The following is a 19420-nucleotide window of genomic DNA, read 5'->3' as shown; positions in this document are numbered from 1 at the left end:
ATGTTGACAGTGCACAGGGCTAGAAGGTCTCAGCTGGGAGTTGGAAAAAGAGGGAGAAAAGTAGAGCATGCCAGTGGAATCTGGAGCAGGAAAAGGATCTCATAACTGCAACGTGTGCTGCAAGATCATGGCATGACTTGCGTTTGCCATGTTGCCTCTCCATGTAGGCCAAGTTTGGGGTGAGCTGGGCAACAGACAATCTCCTCTTGGGAGACAAGAGTCTGTTCTATCCATGGCAAGAGCATGTGGGGTTTTGGGAGTGGGCAAACTCTAGGGTGTACCCTTTCGTTGTTAGGGACCTGACTCAGTAAGTAAGGGAACAGGAGATGGAGAGAGTGGTAAGTTGTACACGCAAAATCAGGTTTATCTAAGGAAACAAGTCCTGTCTGACCCTTTGAAGTCACACAGATGAATCTATGCTATAATAGCTTAAGAAAACAGAGTAATATTTTGGAGAAGGAAGCAGCCCAGTGTTTGGTTTTTTAAGCATATCTGAAATGATTTAGGGGTATAACAGGGTGAACTTACATGTACAGACTTGGGCTGGGCCTCTGAACAAAGAGAATTTCATCTCTAGGGTCTAGGGCAAGAAGTTAACTGAGAAAGTTTAAGTTCAATCTTCTGGTAAAGGGACAAGAAAAGGGAAGAATGTCAGGAGGAGTATCAGCTCCTGCTGAGTTTTGCTCCTTTTCCTGAGGCAGGCCTGGTTGTCTGGGTTTGTTTGCTTTTTAATTTAATTTTCTCCTCTGGGGAGGCCCCAGTGCTGTGCTTGACAGAAGGAAGACACAATATTCTTTTCCTCATTTTCTCCAAAGTTTACTGCTTGGGCAGTGGGGTTTTCCAGACCAAGCTCAGCCCAAGCACAATTCTCTCCTTACGTGTTGAAGGTGGAAGGATTGAAGGAAAGGCCAGGGACTGACAATATATACAAGTCTGGGAGGTTGGTTGGTCCCTAGAATGACCCAGGACCTCTGTTCCACTGAAGGCATGGGCAGCTAGGGGCCTAGTAATCAATATTTTCTCCTCCCATTAGAACCATGGAATAAAGGAATCTGCGTTAGTGCAATTTGTTTCCAAAGGAACAAGGGTAGGGATGGGAAGGATAAGGGAGTGGTAGCAGACATATGACAAAGGGGTTCAGCATTCAGGGACATGGTTCTGGGAACCCATCTCCTGAACAGCACCCCAAGCTTCATTTATTCCTTCCTCATGGATCCTTGAAAAGGGACAGGCCTGGCACCTGACAGGGTCAGGAGGCTGAATGAAGCTGTGCCTTCTCTGTACACAGCCACAGAGGGACCTAAAGGAGAAGCGGGGGCTGGACAGAGGATGTCATAGAAAACAAGAGTGTAATGGTCAGTGTCCCCTTGGACTTGCTAACCCCTCCTAGGGGCAGGCATTTGGATTCCTAACTAGAATTCCCCCCTTAAAACCACTTTTGCAAAGTGCTTTTCTCCAGAGATCATTAGTTCCTCTGGTTTGGCTCCTCCACCAAGAACCTGGGTCCCTCAGAGCTGCCCCTCTTCCCTCTCCCTGCCGTGGAGCACAGGTGGAGGGAGGAGCTGGGCATCAGACATGCATGCAGCCCACTGTGGGGTACCATGACCCAGGATTAATGCAGCTACACCAAGTGAAGGGCTGGCTGCAGCACTCAGGGAGTGGCAGTTGCAGGCTGGGTGCCAGGGAAAGAATACAAAGTGCTAAAACGCAGGCCCTCGGGGAGGGGAGTGGTCCTCTCCACTAAGCCCCTAGGGAATCTGAAAGACATTCAGCTTGCTGGTGTTCTTAAGTGTCTGGCGTCGATTGCAGAACCAGACCCTCACAACTTCTCGGTCATAGTTGAGCTCCTTAGCGATCTCCGTGATCTCCTGACCAGTGGGCAGAGGGTTCTTTTCGAAGTAGGCATTAAGGGCCTCAATGGCCTGTGGGGTGAAGGACGTGCGCCGTTTCCGTTTCTTGGAAGGCTCTCCACCTACAAACTCCATCAGGTTCTGCTGACCTTCCTGGTTTCGAAGCTCTGCCTCGTTCAGCCACTTCTCCAGGACAGGTTTCAGCTTCTGGGCACTCTTAGGGGTGATGTCTAACTTCTCAAACCTGTAGGTGCCCCAGCCCCCAGGGAAGCAGAGATGGAAGGCTGAGGTAGTCTGGACCCATCCAAACCCACTCCACCCCACTTCCCTATCATAACCCTTCATTCCCAAAAGAATAACATCACAGATTTAGAGCCAGAAAGAACCCTAGAGCCCATCACCTTCAATCCCCTCATTTTACAGGTAACTAAAGTGAGGCCCATAGAGGTTAAAATAACCTCCCCCAGGTTACACAGCTAGTAAATCATAGAGTCGGGATTTGAACCCAGGTCCTCTGACTCCCAGTCCATGCTGACTCCCTTCAACATGGGATAAGGAAGGACTTTACCACCTGATATCTTCCCCTTCATTCTTGCCTAAGTCTGAACTTCTGGAATTGTCAGACTCTCCTAGAGTCTAAGAACACTGCAAGGAACACCATGCCCCTCCCTCAGCCATACGTACAAGACATGACTAAAATGATTGAGAACGGCTTTTAAACAAATGTATCAGAACTTATACAAACATAAATGGTCTCCTTCAAAAATAGTCACTTTGGCAGACTATAAACGGATCTACTCACAACATTTTTAGAACTCCTTTCTTAGAACTCTTTGGAGTCTATTTATGGAGGATATAAGAAAAATCAGTCCCATTGCTTTATCATCACACTTTGCACAGGGATGCTATATTCCCCTGCCTCAGCTCCTAGTCCTCCTCCCCAAGGGAAGTCAGCTCCTTGAACGCAGTGACTTGCTTTCATTTTTGTCTCTATATCCCCAGCACCTAGGACAGGGATGGGGAACCTGCAGCCTTAAGACCACATCTGGCCCTCTAGGTCCCCACAAATGGCCCTGAAATTCTATCAGGTTCCCCACCCCGACCTAGGACTATGCCTTAAACACAGTTGACACTTAGTAACTGATTGTTGGGTTGAATTGAGTAGGGGATGGAAGTAAAAGTGGGTTAAGAGTATTGTGCAGGGCCATAATCAAGGGATGAGCCTCCACCCTGGCTCTCAGCTTTGTGGCTAAGTACCTAAATACCTATAGTGTCTTCTTTCTCTAGGAGCCCTGAACTGAGAAGGAGCCTGACTCTCAATACCCAGAGAACTCAGGCTTCATGGGATGACTTGAGAGGAATCTTAGCAGTTCAGAGTTCTCTAGAGATTCAAGTCCTACCCTAAGGATACCTTTCCTCATCTTGGAAAAGTCAGGTGTGAGGAGTATAGGGAAAAAGACAGGATAGATGGGCATCTATGAATTCTGGTATAGCCAGGGACTCCAATAAACTCCCCCTACCCTGTTGAAGACCCTACCTATAACTCACCGGCATATTGCTGACTGGCTATAGGCAGGTCCTTCTGTGGCAGTCAAAGCCTGGCCCACCTGAGTCTGGGTAAGGCCCAAGGAGAGCCGCCGGATCTTAAAGTTCTTCGCAAACTCCCGGATCTCTTCTAAGTTTATCCCATCTTCATCCAGACTTGGGGCTTGGGGCTCTAGGACAGAGGAAGGAACCACAGGTGGGGTGTGTAAAAGGAGAACTATTACAGACAGCAGCAGGAAGAGACCATGGCATTCGGAAAAAGGCTCATGCATCCTTCGGACACCAGTGACCCCAACTCTAAGCTCAGGCTGGGAGGAGGGAGAAGGGTATTCAGAGTCAGCCAAGCTAACCATCATGGAGGCAGTTCCATGTGCCTGACCATGGACCCTCCCCCATTCTCTTTATGGCTAGTTCTACATTTCCCCTTCTCTAGGCAGTTCAGCCCAGATACGACATTCCTCAAATACTGGGTGAGAGGTTCAACAGGGAAAGGCAACTAGCCTCCACCATTATGCCTGGAATCTAGACTGACAGGAATGGGAGATAGGGAAGCCAATCCAAAGCATTTGACCTCTACCCTACCCCACTCTCTCCCATCATCTAATCCATGGGTGTTATCTATAAAAACAGTCAATAGGGCCCTTGAGGAGACCAGCCATTAGAGAAGAAATGAGTTCCTGATGGAAGTCCCTTACTCTCCAATTCCTTCCCCAGCCCCACCTACAGCCAAACATACTTACTAGACACCAGCTGACTGACAGTAGGAGTCTCTGAACAGGTAATAGGGATAGGAGCAGAAGCAGAAGGCTTGGCCGCTGGGGCTGGGCTGGTGATGACCACAGCTGGCTGGGACACAGCTGGTGTGGGCTGGATGGGTTGCACCTAAGGAGATAGCAAACCCACTTTCTGCTGCCAAAATACCTGGCCTCAGGGGAATGGTTCCCTCATCTCAATGAAAAGTGGGCACAAATTCAAGGGCAAGAACAGTATGAAATCCCTGTTTTCTGGGGCCCCTTTCTCTGTACTAATATTGAAACGATGCCATACTATCATGGTCCAACACAGCAGCCACATGGAGTAAGAGGCTACCAGAGGGCATATCAAATACACTTCTTATTCTTTTTCAATAGGTCAGAATTCTCCATTTTAAATGTAATTTGTCAGTGAGTAAAAGAAACACAGAGTTGTGGAGATTTTCCTACTTTTACTTGTGGAGATAGTGCATATTTTATAAAAGAATTCTATAAATCAACATGGGTTTGACTAGGAGTTAATGCTTCAATTTCTTATAACATGAATGAATTTTCTATACGGCAACCGGTAAGAAAATGACATTTTAGTTTTGACATTTATAATTAACATGCCAAATTTTAGTGTACAGTACAGTGACTGGCACATAGTAGGTACTTAATAAATGCGAATTGGCTGAAATAAGGCTTCCTAGGGAGGTCAGTTCATTCCAGGAAGAGCCCTTAGTTCCAGATTGGTCCTCCCTGATTAACTCTGAAATAAATACAACACCATGCCAGGAATTTAACACCTTTAACACCTTTCAGACCCTGGATGACTTAGAATCCTCATGCCATTTCAGGCTGAACCAGTCAAGTCTGCACACAGTATGGACTCCAGAGTGAGGAACAGCATCCAAGGGGAATATGAAAGCCTGTTTCCTTAGATATTAACCTATCTCCCATTCAAGATTCTCTCAGGGAATGTGTTCTCTAAGTGTCAGAGTGTTATACAAAATAAGCTATTACTGCCATCATCATCATCATCATTAGCGACAGCAATAACCACCAAGGATTTTTGGTCTTTCTAGCTTTACTCTGAGCACCAAAATCTGACGGAGGCACTTCACATAGAGCCCATTTGGGACACTGGCCTCCTTTGCTCCAAGGCTAACTCCAGCATGGTAAGTCTAGGACCTGATGGTTCATAAAATATTATCCTAAGAGACTGTGTGCTGTTCAGCCATAGCCCAGTCTATTAACTATGTTCAACTTATCCCAGCTTGTTTGTGTATAGTTGTTTTCATGTTGTTTCCTCCATTAAACAGAGAGATCCTTTAGGGCACCGTCTTTTGTCTTTCTTTATATTCTTGTTGGTTAGCACAGTGCCTAGCGTGTGAGAGACGCTTAAATGCTTACTGACTAACTCAAATACTCTTCCTTCCCCTCCTGGCCCAGGCTGATTCCCAGAGAACACTTCAGTTTCCTTACCTCACTCTTGGCGGGTGACTCTGGGGTACTGGGCTTCCGGACTGCTGCAGGGGGAAGAGGGCTGCTGGCCAGTGTAGCAATCACTTGGCCCTGGGCGTTCAGTAGTAGCTGAGGGGTCACAGCTTGGACCTGCAGATTCTGTGCTGGAGCTGGGGCTGCTATGCTGGCTGAGTTTACCACCCATGGAAGCGTTCCAATGACCTGAAAGGGGACAAGGAAAGTAGACTTGTGGTTAGCGACATCAAATCTTCTCATTCTCTGCAACTCCAGAGGCACATATGGACAGATAATGGGTTATGCCTTATGAGGGCCTTAGTTTCCTCATCTATAAAATGAACAGGTCTAACTGGAAGATTTCTAAGGTCCCTTCCAGCTCTAATGTTGAATGGCTCCCCTTAGTATTCCTTCCATCTCTATTCTATCCAGATAATCTTTCTGGATCCCCTTTGCCCTTGATATTTAATTCTAATGCCACCTCCCACTCCCCTTCCATAGCTCAACCTGTGACTCTGGACTCATCCACTTGCCTGCCCTTGTGCGTTGGTCAAGATCTGGCTTGTGATCCCAGGCACGCTGGGAATGGCATTGGCGATCACTGGGGTGGTGGTCAATGAACCCAGGATCTGGGTCTGTCCCCCAAGGGAGGCAGCACTGATCTGCGGGGGGAGGAAACAACTAAGATAAGAACCCAAATTATACAGATAGGAGAATAAAGACCTGAAGGAAAAGGGAACAGGGGAGAAATTAGAGGAGCTATGCAGAATATGTGACCTTTATTAACAATTCAGGGTTGAGTGTTTAGACTCAGCTGTTTGGCAGGAAGTAGGATGAAAAGGACAGAGGGTAGCAACTAATATTCTCTTGGCCTGATGGCAAGATCTAATGAGACACCTAGGCACTGGCTTTAATTTGAATTCTGCCTTTATCCTAACCTACAGACATTTCACAGGACATCTTCAATCCTCAAAAGTGCCACTCTGATCACCCAACCCATTTGGCATCTGGAAAATCCACCTTGTCTTCTGGGAAGAATTCAGTGGTCTCTAGGATGAGTTAGCAGCCTTTTAAGAGAGAGCCAGTCTCTAGATGATGCTGGGTATGTTTTGGAATGACATGGCTCAAAGTCCCTGAATTGGGAGAGGTAGAAAGGGATTTCCCTTCCTCTTTAGGGACAATCTTTTGCCTAGTCCTCAAGACTGGACCAGACCCAGTTAGCAAAGGGTGTGGGAGGTAGCTTACAATTCCTGGGTTAAATGCGAAGCCCGCAGGTTGGACTGTGATCTGCGAAGGAGTGTCTGCTGGCTTGGGGGCAGGGGTGGCAGCAGGCTGTGGCAGGATGGCAGGTGGGGTCTGCAGTAGTGGCTGGGGCTGGAACAGCGTCTGGGGCTGGGCGGCAGGAGGCCGGGACTGGACAGGCGGGGAAACCTGCAGGGGCGGTGCAGGCTGCACAGGAGCTGGTAGAGTGGTGTTCAGGACAGCAGCCGCTAAGGAGCAAGGCAGAGACAGGGGCGCTGAAATGTCTTGCTGTATTCCGGACTGGTTCCATTCCCACAGGCACTGGTACAGACAGGGCAGCAGGCAGGCAGGAGGAAAGGGGACCAGAGGGGAATGGGAGACAAAGCCCAGTAGAGAGACAGAGGCATGAAGGGCAGCTGCCCTGCCTCTCACTCCTTGGAGGCAAGGGGTCACATGCCAACATCTCTCACCCATCTGCCAGAACCACCCCCTCCCATCAGGTTGAGACACTTGTAGGTTTTAAAACCAGGTCTTGACTTTTCTTCAGGTCCTTCTGAGGATGCTGGTCACCTGGTGACCTTTTAGAGTCTGACAAGGGATAAAGGAACAGTCACAGATAATTGTGGTTGTGGCCCGGAGGCCTCTTTGGCCCCTGTGTGATGCTGTAGCCCCAATCTTGTGATGTGCAGAAGCCTCCATGGCTGAGTTTCTGGGCTGTATGCTTCAGTTTCTAGGACTGTCTTCCCAAGGATGGGCTTCTGGTTCTGAGCTTGGCATGGAGGATGCACAGGAGGAGAGGACGAAGTGGGGCAGAGGGAGAGTAGCCTTGGTGTTGTCCTGGGGGAGGTGCCATTACCTTGCAAACCAGCTAAAGGCGGTTTGAAAATCCCCCCCGTGGGAGAAGCAGCGGTCAGTCCTGGGAGGGCAGCCACGGTTGCTGTAGGAATTGTCCACACGGCCAGCCCCTGCTGACCAGCCACTTGACCTGCAATACTGATGGGGATAAGAAGAGGTTGAGTAACAGCTCCTGCTGGAACCATTACTCCTGTCAGAACTGTTGCTAAGTTTTCCTGAGTCAAGACCTGCAAAAGCAAACGAGATTTCAAAAAGAAAAGAGAAAAAAATCAACGTTGACAGCCAAGAGCACCAGGCCTGCCAGACCTGGGGGAGCATAAACAATGCATTTGAGGGGTAGGGGGGAAGAGGAAGGGGAAGAATAAACAATGCACTGGGGGACAGGGGAAAAAGGAAGGGGTCAGATGGGTTAAGGGAAGAGCTAAGGCTTTCAAGGCCAACTGTACCCTAGATTTAGCTGAGGGGAGTGGGGCTTTGACAGACCAGAACTTTCCCCCTCCCCACTCCCAACTGAAAAGGAAGACAGAGAAGGGTCACAAAGGGACAGTGCCGCAATCTCAGACCCTGGTTGAGTCCTAGTGGAAAAAGAGGCATAGCTCCAGTAAAGCCTGCTCAAAGGGATAGGGCTGGACCATAGGCTCCCCTCTTCTACAGTGATCAGGGATCTCCTAGACTTCCCAAACTTATCTGACCTGGGCTTCTTGGCTTGGGGGCTCTTCAAAATATCCTAATAGAGCAAAGCTTGAAAGGGTGCAGGCGGCCAAGGCCATATAAAAATCTAAGAGAAGCTCTAGGGTTAAGGAGAATGCCTATATTGAGTTAGTTGGGCTCTGAGGCCAGGTTCTTAGCCTGGTACCCATGAACTTAAATTTTTTTAATAACTGTATTTCCATATAATTGCTTTTCTTTGTAATCCTATGTATCTTATTTTATACATTTAAAAACATTCTTTTGAGAAGGGGTCCTTGGGCTTCATCAGACTACCAAAGGGGCCAGGATTCACTATTTTAAGAATCCCTGATCAGCTGTGCCTTTGTCGGCGATCCAAGGCCCCAAAGGGACTTTAGCTCACTCACAGAGCCAAATTCTGGCCATGTCTAAGCCAGGATCTAAGTGGGATTGCTTTGGGTATTGTGTGAACTGTTTCGGGTCCCAATGGAGCTCCAATGGGACCCAACAGGGTCCTACTCAGTGTACAGTTTAGATTCCCAGTTAGTGAACTAACAAATACCCTAGTATCCTAAAGAAAGAATGCAACTTTCAAAAGACTGCTTTTTCCAAGGGACTGACTCATGGGCGAAGTGGGATGGAGGAAAATCTAGTCCAATGTATGGTTTTCGGTGGCAAATTCAGGCCCAGTTTCTCTTGTATGCCAGTGTCTATGACAGAGAGACTGAGATCCTAGGCACTACAGTAGGGATGGGCCAAAGACCAGGGCAGGGAAAAGTGTGTGTGTATTATGTCTGTGTTGGAGTGGGGGAGGTAGGTGGGGAGGGTCAGGAGAGTTGTTTTCAGGGGCTACTCCCTCCCCAAACCCATAGCCCATTCCAAGGCCAGGCTAGCAAAACGACTCCATTCCAGTAACTATTTCCTCCCCTCTATGCTAGCTTCCCCCTCTGTGCCCAATATGCAGATCCCCAGAGGGTTCTTACCTGGGGAGTGGCTTGTACAGCCAGCGGTGTCAGGGTCTGTGGTGCTGGAGGCTGGTTGGATACTTGGTTAAAGGTGGCAGCAGTGGGCACAGGGCTGGGTGTGATCCCGGTCAGTGATTTCACTTTACATGGGAACAAGAGAGGCGAGGGAATGGGAGTGAGTCAGAAAGAGGTAGTCAATGGAAACTCATCAGCTAAAATGCTACTCCCTTCTCCCCCACCCTAGAATTGTTGCCCACTGCTTGTCACTAGTTTCCCTAGATAAACGATGGAGTGTGGGTGGGTAGGAGCATTGGGTTCTCCAACTACCCCTGGCGAAGAAAATGGAAATTGCTGGGAAGCCCATTTGCCTATGATACAGTAAGTTAAAGTCAGCCCCCCCCCCCAAGCTAAATAAAGTACAGGGGAGGAGTCTCTCTTTCTCTCTCTCTCTCTCTGTTTCTCTCAATTGATTGGCATCCATAGCTTAGGATCCTAGTATCCCAGAAATTAAGGAACATAGATTGACCCCCTTCCTGGATTTGCAGGGCACAACAACCTATCTTACTGTGTTATAGTTCATCTTCAGATGAACCACAAGAAAACTGGGTGTGGACTGTTATTATTTTCTATAATTTGCAAATATATTTATAAGGATTTGCATGTTCCCTTCAATGCCCAGGCTCCAAGTTTTTAAAGTGAAAGAGTACAAATGGATGGCTATAACCGAAAGAAAAAAACAAGCTAAAGGTCAATATTCTGGGACCTTTAAAGAGAGAGAATGGAAGGAGGGATAAGGACTTAAGAAGGGGAAGGAGGGGGCTTCCCCTAAGGTACTCTGGAAACCAGATAACAGGGTCACTATTCAGCTTTGAGACAGAGGGAGCTAAAGAATAAAATCTGTTCAATTTATACCTAAAAAACTTTGTTCACAGGGGTGCACCAATGGTAGTGTGCATGTTTGGGGGAGGAGGAAAGAGAAAAAGGACTGATCATTGGACAGTCTGAAAGGTGACACTGATTTTCCCCCTACTGTGGGCTGACATGCCTTCAAATCTCTACTAGGGTTGGAAAAGACGGTGAATACCATTCTTTCCACTGGGATGCTTTTTGAGCCAAGATGCTTCCACTGGGTCACTGTCAGGCCTGGCCTGGTTCCTTTCAGTCATCTCATGAACTCTCCCTGCTACCAAGACCACTGAACAATTAGTCTCTCTGGTTTTCTAAAGGATGTACTATTAGAGCTTTGCTTTAGGCAAGAGTTCTTACCTACCTAATCTACCCAGGGGTTTGAGAGTCACCTGGTGGAAAACATCTTTGCACCACAGACCCAGAAGGGTGTTCAGCAGGTACAAATACATGAGTAAGTGGCTGCCTGTGAGATTTGATTTGTACAAATCTTTTTCTCACTATCTCAATAATACTAAAATTCCTTTAGCAGGGGACAAAGTCTTGCAATCTATAATGATGAATAATGCTTCAAAGGAAAATGCCCCTGAGAAAGATAACAGATTGAATCAAATTCATACCAATGTTTAAAATGACATATTGACTCGCTTCCTTGGAGCAGGTTTAGATGGCAGGACACTGGGTACCTGAAGATTGGGAGCCACAAAAGGGCAAATGAGCACAAAATAGGGAAACTGGGAGGTGCTGAATACATATTTCACAATCTTGCTGAGGATCAGCCCAGAAGCCAGGTTCTAGCAGCTATGTTAAGAGGAAAAGGGATTATTGGATGCAGTGGTCTTATCTTCTTCAGGCAGGACCAATGTATGGGGTGCCACTCTGATCCATGGGATACTGCATAGTAGTGGAATGGACATCATTCACTGATTCTCATTCCCAAATTCGGCAAGAGGAGGGGAAAGGGAGGGAGGGTTGACATGGGGAGGAACAAAGGAAAGGAAGACCACAAAAATGTTTCAATATTGTTTTGCATATAGTTTTGTATCTAGGCAAATGCTTGGTTAAAATGTTGCTGTTGCTTCTTGGAGGAGATCTGTCTTTTTTCACCTCTGTTCATTCTTCCTTGCCCATTTGCAGATCCCTAGCACCAGAGGCAGTGGTGGTGGTGCAGCCTTCAATCTAATGAATGCTTTTAATAATAGATAAACCCCAAATAGACATAGTGGAGAGCATATGCATCATAGCTCTAGGGGTATCTTGTGTGGACTGGAGACAGTTTCTTGTGGAAGAAGAAAGGGTCCTGGGCTCTTCTAGAAGGAGCAGTAGGAGTTAACTTGGCTGCTAAACATATTGTACTTGGGTGACCAAGGTCATAGATTTGAGCCCCACAAAGGTCAGTTAGCTTTTTTTTCCCCTATTCCATGGTCTCCCTAACCTTGTTCCATGTACCCTTAAGCATCTACAATCTCACAAATGTGTACCATTAGTCACAAAAGGAGCTGGGTGAGGGAGTATGGCTATATTATCACAAATTCAGGCCCACCGTGAGGGAGGAAAGGGGAGAACAATTATATACTCCAAGGAGTCACCTCGACTGAGAAGTGTTTTAAGACTAACTCAAGATAGTAAAGCTGGGATTTCTGCCCAGTGTTCCCTACCTATTCTGTCTTCTAACTCGTCCATATTACAAAGAAGATTACATATTTGGGGAGGGGGACAGATTTCATGGTGCTCCCACACTCTCTAAGATGAACTTGATAATCTAATTTAGTCTTTTAATTACTACAGGATTTATTTAGACAAAATGTAAAACCTGCCCCCTTTCCTCTTGCATTATCCTAATTCATACTAGCCCAGTTGTGGGCTGCGCAGAAATGCAAACCATTTCCTGTGGATAAAGAGTTTGCCATGTACCTGCTAACCAGCAAGAAGGTCAAATTGTGGTCAGAAAATAATAATACAGGGGCAGCTAGGTGGCACAGTGAGTAGAGCACCGGCCCTGGAGTCAGGAAGACCTGAGTTCAAAACCGGTCTCAGACACTTGACACACTTACTAGCTGTGTGACCTTGGGCAAGTCACTTAACCTCAATTGCCCTGCCTTCCCCCCTCCAAAAAAACCCCACAAAACAAAAAAAAATAATATACAAGTGGTCAACAAGATTCTGATGTAAACTGGAACCCAGAAGTTAAAATTTATCCCTGGGGCAATGAGGCATAGGAGATAGGGAGGAAGTCAAGGAGCAATGGGATGGGAAGGATGGCTTTGTACCAGTTGCCTCTGCAGAGGGGTCTGGATTTTCTGGTCTTGTTTCTTGTGTGGACTTGTCTGCCTCAGTGGGGCCGCCACTCTGGGAGGTATCAGCGGCCACGGTCTCCAGGCCTTTGCCTTCATCTTCAGCTGGGAGCTGGGCATCCACTCCAACTTCCAATACTCGGATTGTCTCATGACCAGACATCACAATGACCTGAAAGAAAAGGGTGGGGACAGTTGACAGTGGAGACAGAGGGAGCTGTAGCCCTTGGGGTCTAAAGCTCTATCCTCAGAAGGGAGGAGGCATGGGAAGGAGAGAGGGAAATCAGGACTTAAGAATGAAGGCATACTTATGGCCTGAGTGATTTGCGTGCGGGCAGAAACCCTAGCACAATTGCCCCAAGATATGATTCCAAAGAAGATGTTGCCCTCTCACTCTGTTACATGGCAGGATAACCTTTGGTGAGCAGATCAAACAAAGTCCCACTTTGCCTAGCTTTTAAGTTTGAATATTTGCTAGTACAGTAGAACGGGTTGTTTTGGAAGATGGCAAATTTCCAGGTCATCAGTTATCTTTAAGAGAAAGATGAATGATCATTTATCAGGGATTTTGTTAGAGGCGATTTATGCTTAGGCAGAATTTGTACTTACTAACCTACCAGGTCCTTTTCAACTCTGAGAGCAATGATTTCTACAATTCTTTTTTTTTTTTAGCTTTTATTTAGTATTTCCTTTTTCCTCAGTTACATGTAAAAACAATTTTTAACATTCATTTTTAAAAATTTTGATTTCCAAATTCTTTCTCCCTTCCCACCCTCACTCCAAATGGAGAAGGCAAGCAATTCAATATAGGTTATACATGTATAGTCATGCTAAACATGTCCATAATAGTCATGTTGTGAAAGAAAACATAGACCCCTCCCCCCACAAAAAAAACCTCAAGAAAAATAAAGAAATTTTAAAAAAGTATGTTTCAATCTGTATTCAGACACCATCAGTTCTTTCTCTGGGAATCGATAGCACTTTTCATCATAAGTCCTTCAGAGTTCTCTTGGATTGTTGTATTGCTGAGAATAGCTAAGTCATTCATAGCTGGTCATCTTACAATATTGCTGTTACTTTGTACACAGTACATTTCACTTTACATCAGCCCATGCAAGTCTTTCCAGGTTTTTCTGAGAAAATCCTGTTCATCATTTCTTATGGCACAACAGTATTCCATCATAATCACATACCACAACTTGTTCCCCAATTGATGGGCTTATCCTCAACTTCTAATTCTTTACCCTTCAGAAAAGAGCTGCTGTAAATATTTTTGTACATATAGTATTACTAGGTCAAAAGGCATGCATGATTTTATAGCCCTGTGGGCATAGTTCCAAATTGCTCCACAGAATGGTTGAATCAGTTCACAACTCCACCAACAGTGTATTAAAGTCCCATTTTTCCCACATCCCCTCCAACATTTGTCACTTACCTTTTCTGTCCTATCATCCAGTCTAATAGGTATGAGGTAGTACCTCAGAATTGTTTTAATTTACACCTCTCCAATCAATAGTGAGTTAGAGTATTTATTCATATGGCTATAGATATTTTAGATTACTTCATCTGAAATCTGATCATTTGTTTTGATCATTTATCAATCGGGAAATGGCTCTTATTTTTATAAATTGGACTCAGTTCTCTATATTTGAGAAATGAGGTCTTTATCAAAGAAACTTGCTTCAACATTGTTTTTCACAGTTACCCTTGCTAACTGTATTTCCTTCTATCCTATTTCCCGCCCCCCTCCCATTTATTCTATTCTCTCTCTCCTTTCACCGTCTGTCCTCAAAAGTGTTTTGCTTCTGACTACCTTTGCCCCAATCTGCCCTCCCTTCTATCACCACTTCTTCTTTTATCCCCTTCCCATCCTATTTTCCTATAGGGTAAGATAGATTTCTATACCTAATTGAATGTGTATGTTTTCCCTCTTTGAGCCAATTCTGATGAGAGTAAGGTTCACTCCCCCTCACATCCTCCCTTGTCCCCTCCACTGTAAAAGCTTTGATTTCTGTAATTCTAAAATGCCCAGTTGTTCCCTCTCTTGGATTTAAAAAGTGCAAGAATTTCAGGGTGCCATGCAGACACAATGGAAAATGTCCCATTTCTAACACTGCATGAATATCTCCAGAGATATGGCAGACTTGTGAAGGCCCCTAGCACAGAACTCACTGCATAAGCTGGGTCAGGGAATTCCCCTAGTTCCCAATAAGAAATTCCCCTAAGGACAAAGAATTGTTTTTCCAATGAATGAATGAAAAACCATTTAACTGCTTACTATGTGCCATTGCATATTTGGGGAGGAGGGACAGATTTCCTGGTGTTCCCATGATTTCTAAGGTAAGCCTGGTGATCTATGTGCCAACTACATAGTAAGCATTTGGGATGCATCCAAGACAATCTCTGCTCACAAAGAGCTTACATTCTAATTGAGAGAAACAACACATATAGGAGGGTTCACCTGAAGAGCAGACTGAAAGGCCTGGTGGTCCTTAGAGTGAAGCAAAAGAGACCATGATAAGGCTCAGGGATCCTTAGAAGGTGTTGGTAGGTCAGATAGCAATACCTGGAGGTCTAGAGGGTGTGAGTTGGTAAGGCCTGGAGGTCCTCCATCTTACAGGAAGAATTATAGTTGCTGTCTAAGCAGTATGAATGGCTATGTCCATTCTGTAGTTGGGAGTTGGGAGTTGAAGGACCTACAAAGTTCTTTTTTTTTTCTTTTTAATAGATTCTGGGATGAAGAGAGTCTCCTTGTAATTTATATTCTTGAAACATGGTCCCAAAACTGCTTGTAAAGTCCTTGAGGCTGGTTAGCATAGCTCAGATAATAGGAACTTCATTTCATAGAATCCCAGAGTTTTAGCACTGGAAAGGACTTTAAACTCATCCAGTCCAAGACATACCTGAAAGGAATTCATTCCCAATAAGTGATATCCAATAAGGTTTGTCCTTATGGAATGTAAACTTGCTACCTCTCTAGGCAATCTATTTGATATTGGCACAGTTCTGTTAGGATTTTTTTTTTCCTTGACAGTAAGCCTAAATTTTCATTCTTATAACTTTTTTCTGGCATTAATCTCTGGCGCCAAACGCAACAAATCTAGTCAGTCTTCCAAAGGACGCATAGCCCTTCAAATATCAGAAGGCTGCTATCACGCCCCACTTGAGTCTTCTCTTCTCTGGACTAAATTTCACTTTCTTCAAACAATCTTCATATGATATGGAATTGGGCCCTTCCACATCTTGGTTGCTCTCCTTTGGACTTTCTCCAGCTTATCGATGTTCTTAAATTATATTCCCCAAACTCAATACAGTACTCTGGATGAGATATGACAAGAGACCTAAGGGACTTTAAACTCCTTATTCCTAGAAACAAAGTCTCTCCTAATGGAGCCCAAGATGGCATAAGATTTTTTTTGGCTGCTGTATCGCATAGCTGCCTCATATTGATGTGCAGTTCACAAATCACCCAAATGTTCTGACCGGGTCCACCACAAATTTTTTTACACAACCTCAACTGGGCCCCCATGCTGCTAAGTAATCTGTCTATGCCTGCCTTTATCAACTCGATGTCTCATTTTCCACAGTGGCTCTTCCAAACCTTTTCATCTCTTCTCAAACCCCCTACTCTTTTATCTGAGAATCCTGATTCATATTTTATGGAAAAAATTTGAGACTATTCCCTGTGAATTCCTTCTTTTCTCCTCTTCCTCATCTCCCATCACTCAGGTGCCTTCTGCCACTCTCTTCCTTCACCCTTGTCTCACATGGAGAAGTGGCTTTACTCCTCACCAAGGATAACTCCTCTACTTTTTCAGTGATCCCATTCCATCCCATCTCCTCCAACAGATTGTCTCCTCTGTCATCCCCACTGAGACTTACTTTCAATCTCTCCCTCTCTACTAGCTCATTCCCTACTGCCTACAAATATGCCCATGTCTCCACCATCCTGAAAAAAACCCTTACTTGATCTTTCCATCTCCACTAACAATCACTCTATATCTTTTCTGCCTTTTCTAGCTAAATTCCTTGAAAAGTCTATCTGCAACAGGTGCCTCCATTTTCTTTCTTCCCATTCTCTTCTTCACCCCTTATAATCCAGCTTCTGACTTTACAATTCCATTGAAACTGCTGTCTCTAAAGTTACCAGTGATCTTAGTCACCAACACCAAAGGCCCCAACCTCTCTGCTGACATGCAGGCTCTCATCTTCAACTTTCAGATGACTTGAACTAGATGTTCAACAGATATCTTAAAGGAAACGTGTCCCATACAGAACTCTTTATCTTTCCCCCAAACCCATCCCCACCATCCTCCTACTATCCCTATTACTGTAAAGGGCAATGCCATCCTCCTAGTCCCTCAGGCTCACAACCTGACTTTTTACTATCTCTTATCATTCTCTCCCCTCCCTCACCCAATCTGTTGCCAAGACCTCTAGACTTTACCTCTGCAGCATCTCTCGAATACCTTCTCTCCTCTGACATTACCACAACTCTAGTTCAGGTCCTCATCACCTCATGCCTAGAATACTGCAATAGCCTGCTGGTGAGTTTGCCTGCCTCACATTTCTTCCCTTGCCAAGCCATCCTCCATTAATCTGCCAAAGAGATTTTCCTAAAGCACAGGTCTGATCATATCACACAGCTGCTCAACAAACTCTGGTGGCTCCCTATCACCTCTAGATCAAATACAAAATAGTCTGTTTGGCATTCAAAGCCCTTCATACCCTAGCCCTTTCCTACCTTTCCAGTGTTCTTATAACTTGTTCCCTGTCACAGACTTTTCAATACAATGACATGGGCCTCCTTGCTGTTCCACGAGCTAGACATTCTATGTCTCAGCTCCAGGCATTTTCTCTGGCTGTCTCCCATGCCTGGGATACTCTCCCTCCTCAAGTCCACCTAATTATTTCCCTGGTTTCCTTTACATCCCAACCAAAGTTCCATCTTCTACAAAAAGCCTTCCCTAACCTCTCTTAATTGTAGAGCTATTCCTCTGTTGACTATTTCCTATCTATCCTGTTTATAGGTTGTTTGTGTATGTTTGCATGTTGCCTCCCCCACTAGATTGTGAGTTCCTTGAAGGCAGGGATGTTTTTTGCCTTTTTTTTTTTGTATCCCCAGTGTTTAGCACAGTGCCTGGCACATAGTAGGCACTTATTAAATGTTTAATTGATTAACTGATTGGTTGAGGCCAGCAAATCTATATCCCTTTGCCATGTTCTTGCCTGGGGGAACCCTCAGGCTCCAAGGGATCCCACACTCATGGAACGATCACAAACTCCCCAGAGTCTGTGGCAGACTTGAATTTTTCTACCCTAGCACTTGGCACGGTACCTAAGAGCTCTGTCTCCAAACCTGTGCACATTGAACATTTTGAAAGCTGTTGGCCGGCCACTTCTGCCCTACACATCATTCGTGTCTGGGGCCACCCTACCTGAAAGCTGGTTTTAGCTATATGCTATGATGACAGAAGATGTAAGGTCCCAGAGGAGTAGGAATTTAGAGGAATGATTCCCATTCCAAAAAGCTTACCCTACACCCAGACTCAGCCTTCTAGGGCCTTCTTTCCCATTCCTAAGGACACGTTTTAAAACCTGGTCCTCCCCTGTAAGACACCCTGCCCCTCCCCTCTAAGGGGGTTTCCACAATTGGAAACTACTCAGAAAAACAAAGTGAAAAAGGCTCTAATTCAGCTCAGGAATCAAGAGTGAGGAAAAAAGACTGATGCTATCCACCAAAGCTTCTGGAGTTTGAGGTAAGCCTATGGGCTCCAAACCCTCTTTCCAATCCTTCTCACATCTGAGAGGCAATCCAGTCTAATGAAACAATTATGAGGATGTCCCACAAGTCTTGGTGAAGTTTTAAACTATTAAAACTATTAAAGCTTAAAACTGGACTAAGATTTTTGGGACACTCTGTATTTACAAGTTAGTTGTATGACCATAGGCAAATCTCTTAACTTTTTTCAGTCCCAATTTCCTCTTTAAAATGGGGATAATAATACTTATACAAGGCTGTCATGCAGAGAGTTTTATAAATGATAGAAATGAGTGAGTTATTCTTGTATTTTTGTCTTTGTGTGCCTTACTCCTTCCCTTTCAATATCTGGAAAAGAAATAGCCTAAGGTAGTGGACTCAACTTGTAATCTGAAATTCTTAAATTCCAAGCCTTGATTTCCTTATTAAGACAGCAAAGAAGGGCAGCTAGGTGGTGCAGTGAGTAGAGCACTGGCCCTGGAGTCAGGAGGACCTGAGTTCAAATCCAGCCTCAGACACTTGACATACTTACTAACTGTGTGACTTTGGACAAGTCACTTAACCCCAATTGCCCTGCCTTCCCCCTCCAAAGTGGGGGATAAATGAAGGATAAATTACTAAGTCATAAGAAAGTAAAGAAAAATACTTGCTACTTATCTCATTGAGCTGTTTGTGAAGAAAGTATTTCATGAAAATTAAAAGGCTACAGAATTGTGAGCTATTTTTATTACCTGTTCGTTGACAGTCAGAGATGTGTCAGACCCTGCTCCAGGATCCATGGTCACTCAGAGGAGGTGTGGTGGTGGGGCAAGCTCACCAAGCAGAGCATCCTGCAAGGGGTGGTGGAAAGAGCAAGGGGTGATGAGTTGCAGCCATAAAATCCCCTGAAACACAGTCCATAAAATGGAAAGGGGCAAATGGACAGGGAACTGGACTAATGACCTGGATAAGAATGAGAATCTGGGATTCTTTCAGTATACATGGAGGTGAAGGTCACTACAGAAAATTGGAGATATTGGTGTTAGAAAGAGGGAAGCTGGACAGTTTTCTAGCTCCTCATGGACCAAATCTTCTCAGTGTAGATTCCATTATTCAGTATAAAAAATTGTGAATTTCCAGA

At 45.2% G+C, this 19420-nt stretch overlaps 1 protein-coding gene across 1 annotated transcript; it reads right to left on the bottom strand.

Annotated features, from left to right (window-relative positions):
* Positions 1 to 800: 800 nt before the first annotated feature.
* On the bottom strand, positions 801 to 19105 carry POU6F1 (POU class 6 homeobox 1). The gene is made up of 10 exons (XM_036762079.1): positions 19032 to 19105; positions 12516 to 12711; positions 9358 to 9479; positions 7707 to 7932; positions 6854 to 7098; positions 6142 to 6270; positions 5615 to 5815; positions 4136 to 4277; positions 3399 to 3567; positions 801 to 2094 (listed from the first exon to the last, which is right to left on the bottom strand). Exons 1-10 carry the CDS (start codon positions 19077 to 19079, stop codon positions 1749 to 1751), a joined length of 1824 nt encoding a protein of 607 aa, XP_036617974.1. The 5' UTR covers positions 19080 to 19105; the 3' UTR covers positions 801 to 1748.
* Between the last annotated feature and the right edge of the window lie 315 nt (positions 19106 to 19420).

The sequence above is a fragment of the Trichosurus vulpecula genome, chromosome 5 (genome assembly GCF_011100635.1).
Source record: "Trichosurus vulpecula isolate mTriVul1 chromosome 5, mTriVul1.pri, whole genome shotgun sequence".
In the NCBI taxonomy this organism is placed as follows: Eukaryota; Metazoa; Chordata; class Mammalia; order Diprotodontia; family Phalangeridae; genus Trichosurus; species Trichosurus vulpecula.
The sequence above is the reverse complement of the archived record's forward strand: the minus strand, read 5'-3'. Positions and strand labels throughout refer to the sequence as shown.

Excerpts from the sequence above, each read along its gene's own strand:
- POU6F1 (XM_036762079.1), bottom strand. The coding sequence starts at position 19,079 with ATGGATCCTGGAGCAGGGTCTGACACATCTCTGACTGTCAACGAACAG. Across the intron at positions 6,271-6,853 it reads TCGCATTTAACCCAGGAATT|ATCAGTGCTGCCTCCCTTGG; the intron begins GTAAGCTACCTC and ends CTCCCCCCGCAG. Across the intron at positions 2,095-3,398 it reads AGCCAGTCAGCAATATGCCG|GTTTGAGAAGTTAGACATCA; the intron begins GTGAGTTATAGG and ends GGGCACCTACAG.